This window comes from Poecilia latipinna, unplaced genomic scaffold, assembly GCF_001443285.1.
Source record: "Poecilia latipinna isolate Pla-1442-1.1 unplaced genomic scaffold, P_latipinna-1.0 Scaffold2197, whole genome shotgun sequence".
Lineage (NCBI taxonomy): Eukaryota > Metazoa > Chordata > Actinopteri > Cyprinodontiformes > Poeciliidae > Poecilia > Poecilia latipinna.
The window spans coordinates 89427-99108 of NW_015114813.1; the positions used below are offsets into that span (position 1 = coordinate 89427).

A 9682-nucleotide genomic window follows, 5' to 3' on the forward strand; every position below is an offset into this window, starting at 1 on the left:
ATCTAATATAGCATGATTTAATATCATGTCATAATTGTACACATGAACTTTGTAGCAAGAAGATTCAGGATGCGAAGTCCAGCCTAAGGCCTTTTCTGCCTGGGTGGTGCAAAACAGACTGCGTGGATTTTCTAAATTGTCCATTATGTGTGCGCGATGGTTTATTTGTATGATTGCGTGTCTCTGTGTTGCCCTGCGATTTACTGGCAACCAGGGTGCATCCTGCTCCTCACCTCACCTAATAACTGTTGGAGATCATGTGCCCTTTTGTCCTTTTGGCGTGATAAAATAAGTTGCAGTTCTAGATTCTGACCACTGGATGGCAGTGTGCATTCAGGTATGAAGGCAATGCAGTAGAAGGAATTTCAGAATGCAAGGGAAAACAAACCAACAAAGATATAAAGTATTTGATTGTATTTAAAAAAATAGTCATAATTTTTGCATACTGTTATCAATATTATTAGTAATAATATTAGCACTCCCAGAACACGTCGCAGTGGAGGACCCAAACAGTTTATGCATAGGTTACTGAGTAAAGTTCAAACTTTAAACAAACTTGTTTAATGCCAGAAAAAATAAAAATAATCAAAATCATAAAGTCAAATGTGCCACTTCAAAAGCAAAATGTCAATCTCTTCAAATTTGACATACAGAAACCTGCAGAGATATAAGAGACTTCAATCTAATTAAAAATGTGACCAATGTTATCTTATTGACTTGTTTTTCTGTAGTTTCCTCTGCACAGAATATGTCAAAGATGCAACTAATTGCAGATAAGCCGCAGCTGTAAGAGAGAAAGAGGAAGTGTGACTTTTTCTGCCCTTTGCCCAGTTTATTTCTTTAGTTTATTCAGTCACTTCTTTCTTTTTTGACATATTACTTATTGGTGTGAGACACTGATGCGCAGGCAGATATGTTAAAAAGCTGCAGAGAGGTGTTAATTCTGTGCACATCATAGAAAGAAACGGAACCTTTTACTCCTTCTTGTTCCTTACGCAGCTTTGCATCATAAGAAGGAACTGGTAAGCTTTGGTGATCTATTTTCAGTGTTTCTGATAATCCACTACCTCCAGCAACAATATGTGGTTGATGTGGACTAAGCCAGTGTAAGTTTCACACTGCAAACGGTGATCAGCATCAGCCATGGCAAACGGTGGGAGTGTCAGTGTCGACATTTGTGAAGAGGATTATGACTATCAGTAAGTTTTTTTTTTTTATGTATTGTGTATTTTTTATATATATATATATTTTTAAGAACATATTCAATGTTAAACAGTATTAAAGATCATAACTCAAATTTAAGTAGACATTAAGCAAGAGGTAATGTTTCTTTAAAATCTTGCAGTATGTAAAGCCTTTTCTCCTGTTCAGAATTGAAGCATCAAAGAATTAAGCTAATTTAATGACATAATTTAGTTCAGTTAAATCAAAGCTCTCTATCTATTATTGAAAGTTATCCAGAATAGCTTTGCTGAAAGATTGTGAGATGTTTATTCAGTGTTATTTCCACTCGCTTGCAGAAACCTTGGAGAAAGTGGACCCAGTCGGGGCTCTTTCCAACTCTTCAAAGAACCAGCATGTAACGGCCAGGGGAATCCTGAAGACATACAGATGGAAATGTTCACAAAAAACTCAGACACGTCTGGTATTTACTCCAACCAAAGTTTTCAGCTCAGAATATTGCTTAAAATGCCAATGAAATAAACTATGTTTTTCAGACAGCGAGTCAACAAGCAGCAGCAGCAGCAAAGAATCATCTAATGGATACCAAGTGAGATCTTTGCAAAGAAACAACTGGTCATCTGCTACCAGGAAGATGCTCTCCTCCATGCCCAGTCGCAAAACTGGTTAGATAAAGCCCACTTTTTGACAATTTTTAATCTACACAACTGAGATATTTACTGTTTCTTTCCTTACTTTCACAGGGTTACATAGTTCTACAGGCATGGCTGTACGAGCCAGGCAAACATGTGCACTACCGAAGCACCAGACCTCGTCCCGTGACTCCCTCCACATCCCCAGAGCGACCCAGGCTGATATCACATCACCAGAGTTTGAGGAAATCAGTACTGAAGGTAAGCGGAAGATATGAATTGACCAAATTGAAAGCATAAACAGGCAACACTCGTACTCTCGGGGCGAGTTGAAACTGTTTCTATGTTGACGATATCCACAGACGAAGCAAATAATTTGGCTGGCTCAGGCTTGTGGTGTGCTGAAACCAATAAGGAGCAGCTGGTGTCAGATTTCCGAGGCCTCTCTGAGAGTGAAGGCATGCGTAAGCTGCGAGCGATGCCACTCAGCCTGGCGGACAAGATGGAAATCAGGTAAATGGAACAAAGATCCCATTCACAAATATCCTGAGCAATCCAATCAGCCAGTTTTTAAACCGGGTCTGACCGTTGTCCTAAACGTTGGGACAGCTTCCCAAAAATCACATTTGGAGCTAACTAATGAGGCGAAGTGCGGATGAAAGTGTACCAAGGATCTCCTAAAAAAAAAAAAAAGAAAGAGTTAACTTTTCTGAAATGACTCCCCTTGTTACCTGGGAATCTCCTGGTAAAAAGATATATAAACAACAAGGTGATCAGCTAACCTCCAATAATTGAGCTTTTCCGTGGAATCGTCATCAATGGTTTTAATTGTTTCATAGTTTTAGTGGCTAGAATTCTAAATTAAAAAGGAAGCTCTTTTTAAAGTAAAGGTTGTTTTCATTATTGGATATTATTTAGCAGAGAGAGAGAGGAGTTGTTTTTTTTGTTGTTTTTTTTTGTATTTGTAGGTTTTGCATTCCTTTTGGTGGCTGAGTAAATTCGCTGTGCTCACCAGGTTATAAAATCATTTCTGTTATTTACATGCCCTCACTGGCCATCTCATGATGGACATGTCCGTGATGACGGACAGAAATCCAATCGCATAACAAAAATGAAAACTCTTTAGGCCTCTAGAATGGGATTTAATTTTGAAAAGTTGCTGTTTAATGAAACTATTATCGCACTTGTTGATGCCAGGTCTGAGCACGCTAATTTTGGAGTTTGAATCAAAAATTGTGTCCTTTTTGCCAATATTTGGAGTAACCCATTTCTACTTATCTGTTTTTCACAAGGAAGCATTGTTTTAGCCCGTTAGCTAAGAATTCGGTCATCAACAGGAACGTCCCTTGCCATAATCTTCCATGCATGTACCTTTCAAGGGTAGGTTAAAAAAGATTTACTGCTCCTACAAGGTTTGAACTGTTTATTGGCTATTGACCACTTGCATGTGGTTTGTTTGCTTCCTTCAAGATGTGGCGCCATTGCAGATATACCCCCCGATTTTCCACCTCCCTCAAGTTGTGGAACTCGTCCATGAAAAAACTGAGCGGACGTTATGGAACCGGAGTCCTCTCCTACTTCACTTTTCTCCGAACGCTCCTGTTCATTAACCTGCTTTTCTTCATTATTACCTTCTTGTTTCTGGTTCTTCCTCAAGCCATCCACCCCCCGCCTGACTCCCATCGCACGTCTTTCTCTTGGATTGAACTTTTGACGGGCATAGTGAGTTGGTTGTACTAAACTTTATTTGTTTCTGTAGTTCCTATTTAACAAATTTGATCTGGAGCTTGTCTCAATGTTTCATTTTTGACAGGGTTACCTTTCTCAGAGCTTGATGTTTTATGGTTACTACTCAAACATCACGATTAAAGCTACGAGCATAACATCTATGGTACCTTACTGCATACCAACTGCCTATGTTTTTACCACCACAATATCCTTCTTTACTATCTGCATTATTCTGGTGTACAGGTTGGTATACAATATTCACTTTAACATATTTTGCCTTTGTTTTCCCATCAGTTGCAGGTATCTAAAGGTCATTTTTCTCCTTGCAGCATGTCCAAGTCATTTGGGAAAAGTTTTCAGGTGTTCAAGTCTGATGGGAATCTGTCAGAAAACGTTTTCTGCTCCTGGGACTTTAAGGTCACCAAAAAGCCTTCCATCAGACTTCAGTCTGAAAAGATCAGCACTCAGCTCAAAGTATGCAACCATTTTATTCATACCTTTGTCACAACAAATTTATACTCGCAGTCTTGGCTTGTTTTATTGCTAAAACTATTGGGTTAATTCAATGGAACTAATTCTAACACAGGAAATTTCTCACGCATTTGTTTTCACACCTCTGGTTTTGTCTTGATCTTTTGCAGCATAGTGTTTTATGTGAGATAAATGTGGTCAGCATCTTGTTTGAGAATGATTTTGCCCTAAGGTTTGCATAACGCTGGATGCAGTCATGGGAAGTACACAGCACAAGAATCAAATTTAGAAGAGTTAAGTTTGAGTTGTCATTTTCTGTATAACTTTATTAATCTTTGCAAAGGAGTTTATCTTATCCTTGCAACATTTACTGCATTTTAAACAAGGTTGTGGTCTGGACTTTGATTGGACAGAAGGTTTCCTGCTTTCACATGACAGCCGTGTCAGCTGTTGAAAACGGGGAGCATGCACCCATTTCCTTTCACTTAGCCTTTATCCACTACTTTGACTCAGAAGATTCAAACAAAATGCATTTGAGTCTACAGTGGCAATGTGACGAAATGTGAATAAATTCTGCAAGGCAATGCACAGCAAAGTTCACAAAGTTTCAGTCACGTAGCTACAAAACAAGCTCAAATAATTCCTCCTCCACACGGCTGTAAAATGTGTTTGGGCTAATATGTTTTTTGAGTTTTTCCGTACTGCGTACTATGACCAAACATCTCAAATTTAGTCTCTTTTGTCACTGGTAAGGATCTTGTGGCCCAATTTGCAACTTTGAAAACTTCATTTGCAAACAAAAATATTTCCGTCTCTACCATACCACCTAAAAATATGGAAAGTAAAAGATGTAGCTTCCTTTTTTTTTTTTCTTTTTTTTTTTTTTAAATTGACATCAAGGTAAATGTGCCAGGACACCCACTTCTGAAATGAACGCCAACTTTAGTGTTTTCTTCCCATTAGTGATCACTCTGACTTTAAGTTATAATTCTTATCATATCAACATGCAGCAACAATCATTTCTCTAAGGTCTTACAGGTGTTGCCGATGTCTTTCTTGGCATCGTGTCATCACACACCAGCTCTCTCCAGACCAACTGAATACTGAAGCTTCTGTTTCGAAAGCGGTAGTGTCCCCTGTACTGCTCAATTCATTAAATTATTTTCCCTCTTGAGTCCTGCAGTAGATACAGTTGGGGTGTAGTATTTTATTTCCTCTTTGCCGATACCGACACTAATGTAAAGATCCTTTTTCTCATGTCTATGTGTGTGAGTAAAACTGTTAAACACCACTGATGACGGTGGTTAACATTTAATCATTATCGGCGCCACCTCAAGCAGACTGCTTTTCCAACAGGAGCAGCTTTCTGAGCTGACCAGTGGAGAAGAGGAAAGGACTCTCATGCAGCGGTTCCGCAACTTCCTTGTGCATGTGGCAGCATGGTTCATTTGCCTGGCGAGCATCTTCTTCAGTGCCTTGGGTGTCTACTTACTTTCAAAGGTTAGAGGAAAAGTCAGAGACGTGACAGATTGCAAGTCTACATGAGAACTCCCTTGAGTCTCCTCAACCACTGAGGCATAAACAGAAGACTTCCTGTCACATTGATTTAGTTCTGCTTTTCTTTTCTGCAATGCGTTTTTATCAGAAGTTCATTTTAACACCATTGATTTTTGCCATCGAATGCAGGGTACTAATTTCTCATGTGACATTTATTGCATTCAAGACACTTTTATAAATGCATATGTAGCTCTCTTCTAAGAACTCTTTGCAATGTTTCAGTGCATCATTAAATGGGAACTTAGATGGACAATAAAAGGGCTAGTCGGAAATAAAAGTTGAATTTTTATGTATCCTTGTTTTGTCCCCATCACAAGTTGCTCTGAACTTTATGCTCCTTACTGTGAATTCTTCTTCTTCTTCTACAGAAGGCCATCAGTAAAATGCATCAGAATCTTGATTTGCTGTTCATGGCTGCGGTGGTGTCTGGCTTCAACCTGCTGCTGCCTGGCATCTTCAACTTCTGTGCTTGGATCGAGAAGCATAACTCGCCCAGCACGCGTGTTTATGTCTCCATCTTCAGGTGAGAGGCGGTATTTAACCAAGTCAAGCTTATTTGTATTGCAACAAGGCAGCTGAAAGTGCTTTACGTCATAAAAACACAAAAAAATAAAAGTCATAAAATGGCATGCAGTCAACACAGAAACCAGTGATGCATATTACATTTTGACAAGTGCAAATCGATATCAAAATCAATACAAGTCGTATACATTGGTCAATTCTTCATTTGTTGTGGTCCAAAAACATTTCTAAACGGGTGAGATTTTAGTCTTGATTTAAAGGAACTCGGTGTTTCAGCTGCTTTGCAGTTTTCTGGAAGTTTGTTCCAGATTTGTGGTGCATAGAAGCTGAATGCTGTTTCTCCATGCTTCGTTCTGGTTCGGGGGATGCAGAACCAGAAGAACTGAGAGGTCTGGAAGGTTGATACAACAGCAGACCTCTAATGTATTTTGGTGGTAAACCATTCAGTGATTTATAAACTAAAAACAGTGCTTCAAAATCTGTTTTCTGAGCTACAGGAAGTCGGAGCACATCACCCTGGTGGTAAAATCTTCACCACTATCTTCCTGGTCTTAGTGAGAATGCGAGCTGCAACTTGCATTCTCACTAATGTGAGTTGTAGCTTTAGTGTTTTCTTTTTCTTTCTTTTTAAAATGTATTAACATTTTAGAAACAATGTATCATTTTCCTTCCATTGTACTATTACTTTCTTCTGCAGACTGTTATTTTAAGACGACAGTCTGAAAAAGTACCTGAGCAAATACCTTCACGTAAATTTTAACTGTAATCTTGCACCGAATAATAAATCCATTCTTACTGCAAAAGGATGTGCAATGTTGTTTTATTTTGGTCACAGATGCCAGGAACCTTGTTAAATGGAAATGTTGTTTCCGTCTTGAACTCTCAGGAACCTGCTGCTGAAGATCAGCATTATCGGTGTGCTGTGTTACCACTGGCTTGGAAAAATTGCTGTGGAACAAGACCCTCAAGTTTCAAAGGTTATTAGCTTCCCCATTCTTAAACCTGTCAACGCTAATTACTAATGTGAAACCACACAATTGTATCGTAAAAAAATATGTGGTTCTTTCATCACATTAACAGGTGATCTCATTGACACTCGTGCTGTTTTTTGTTTTTTTAACTTCTTAAAAAAACTGATTTATTTTCTTTTTCTGTGTCTGCGTAGTGCTGGGAGAATTTTGTGGGGCAGGAACTTTATCGCCTGCTCCTGATGGACTTCATCTTTACAGTGCTTTACACTTTTCTAGGCGAGTTCGTATGGAGGTAAATCTGAGCTTCATCAGTCATGTAAGCACATTGCAATGTTTTTTTTACCCGGAGGAAATGACTTTCGGCTCACAACATGCCATCTACCCTCCAGGATTTTCTCCCAAAAAATATTAAGAAAGAACAGAAAGCCTGTGTTTGACATCGCTCGAAATGTTCTGGAGCTCGTATATGGACAAACGCTGACTTGGTGACTGTAACGCATTTGAAATTGATCAGGTCATTAACGGAGCGGCCTTGGACTGATTTCCCCCATTTTCTGCCTCCAGGCTTGGGGTGTTGTTTGCTCCTCTCCTCCCTGCTGTCCAAATTGCGAAACTGTTTGTGCTGTTTTACATGAAGAAGGTTGGCAAAGCACGCGCCATTGAGACATTACTATAGAGCACGCATAAATATTAAGATCGCATTCTTTCTCTTATCTGTCTGTTTTCATCTCCACAGAACAGCCTACTGCTCAACTGTCAGGCATCCAAAAAGCCCTGGAGGGCAACTCGTATGACAACAGTATTCATTGCTCTCTTGTTCTTCCCCTCGTTTCTTGGGGCTGCTGTTTTTGTTGCGTATACAGTTTGGATGTGAGTGACGTGTTACTTCTTGAATATGTTGCTCATAGACAATTCAGCCATTTTACATCACTGTGGCATAAAAACCAAGAGGGGACCCGTGATTATTCTTAAGATTTAATGCCGTTATTTTACTTGGATTAAAAAATGAATTGTATTTACATGTACATATTTGATTAGAGATATAAGTAATAACTTTAACACCAGGAAAAGAGTAGTTTTAGGCAGTGGAAGTAGGTTTTTGTTCTTTGCGATGCAGATATAGGAATGGAAGAATATTTATTATCAATTAGTCAATCGTAAAGCTGAATTAAAACATGAAAACTATATTGGAACCAAACTGAGCTAAACCAGAGATTGATGAGCATAACGTAAAAAGGAAAATAACGAGGTGTCCAAAACTGAAAGTTTGTGGAAGGAATAAAAAAAACATGCTTTATTCATTTTTAAAACCATTATTAATTAGCTTTTCAGAAGTCAATATTGTATTTCATGTGTCTTGACCATAATCTCCCAGAATCTCTGTCCTTTACAGAATCAAACCATCATCAGAATGCGGCCCTTTTAGGAACCTAACCAATATGTTGGAGTCTGTGAAGCTGTGGGCCGACAGGATGAAGGACCATCACCAGATTCTGTCTTGGCTCATTCGAGCATACAATGCTTTCACAGATAACCCACTCTTCTTGTTCCTGCCCTCTGGTGTATTTCTGTAGGTACTCGTAGTTGTAACTAACCTAGCTTATGCAACCATAACCACAACCAACCTGATGTGGTCTAATGTTTTCATACTTTTCTCCCGTTTTCAGACTGGTAATATATTTCCGTATTCAGGTGGTAGATGGCCAAAGGAGAATCATCAGACGGTTAGAAAAGCAAATTGACGATGTAAGTGAAGCCCTACTTTGGTCTAGAGTAAGTAAAACCTGACCAGCATGTTGGCGTCCGGGAAAAATAAAACAAGACGGTATATCATGAAAACAATACATCTTCCTTTCACTTTACAATTATGAGCTATTTTGTGTTGACATAAATCTCAAGAAAGGGATTTATTGGAAGCAAATTGACGATGTAAGTAAAACCTTGCTTTGGACTGGAGTCTAGATTGAAACTATGCAAACTCTTTGAGTCTTCTATTGCATGGCTTGTAAAAAAAAAAACCTAACAATGTTCAACTATAGATTTTAGAATTGAATTCCTGGGTCTATTTAAGTCCAACACTTGGAGCCTTTAGTTTGTGAAAAAGCAAGACACCAGTAAACTGTGATCTGACCTAAATGTTGTTTTCCTCTGTATTCAGGAAGGTAAAGATAAAAAATTCCTCATCACCCAACTGCAGTATTTGTACGAAGAAAATACTCCAAATTCTAGTCACAGACACAGGTAAGCTGGGTTCACTTCCTGTTTGGAAACTTTTTTTTGGCAATTGCAGAGCCTATCAGGAATAGCAAATTGCATTGAGAACTATCATGCATTTGGAACTCCTTTTCTTTTCAGAGGAAGATGATGTCTCCGCCTTGTCATGCAAGCTGGTCGTTAAACAGTGTTCTCATCAGTGCTGAGATGCCTGGACACAGAACTTCACTCATAGATGCCAAAGAAAAAATAGAAAACTCTTCTGCATTCATTGTCTAACGTAAATAAAATGCTTTGTATACCATGTACTTTTAGATTCACTTTAAAGTTTATTTGTGTTTGTATAAAGCAAAAATAAAATTTGACCGCATTTTATGTTTCTCCACATGTGTCATGGGGCTTTAC

General features: G+C 38.7%; 1 protein-coding gene across 1 annotated transcript; it reads left to right on the top strand.

Annotated features, from left to right (window-relative positions):
- Positions 1-785: 785 nt before the first annotated feature.
- LOC106936691 (transmembrane channel-like protein 6) lies at positions 786-9652 on the top strand. Its single transcript, XM_015017836.1, has 20 exons — positions 786-1199; positions 1521-1645; positions 1719-1847; positions 1926-2075; positions 2177-2327; positions 3107-3194; positions 3285-3536; positions 3628-3785; positions 3872-4016; positions 5370-5513; positions 5939-6093; positions 6979-7069; positions 7258-7355; positions 7453-7548; positions 7628-7703; positions 7800-7933; positions 8457-8633; positions 8731-8809; positions 9222-9304; positions 9419-9652. Exons 1-20 carry the CDS (start codon positions 1144-1146, stop codon positions 9426-9428), a joined length of 2397 nt encoding a protein of 798 aa, XP_014873322.1. The 5' UTR covers positions 786-1143; the 3' UTR covers positions 9429-9652.
- Positions 9653-9682: the final 30 nt, after the last annotated feature.

Excerpts from the sequence above, each read along its gene's own strand:
- LOC106936691 (XM_015017836.1), top strand. The coding sequence starts at position 1,144 with ATGGCAAACGGTGGGAGTGTCAGTGTCGACATTTGTGAAGAGGATTAT. Across the intron at positions 4,017-5,369 it reads AGATCAGCACTCAGCTCAAA|GAGCAGCTTTCTGAGCTGAC; the intron begins GTATGCAACCAT and ends CTTTTCCAACAG. Across the intron at positions 8,634-8,730 it reads CTGCCCTCTGGTGTATTTCT|ACTGGTAATATATTTCCGTA; the intron begins GTAGGTACTCGT and ends TCCCGTTTTCAG.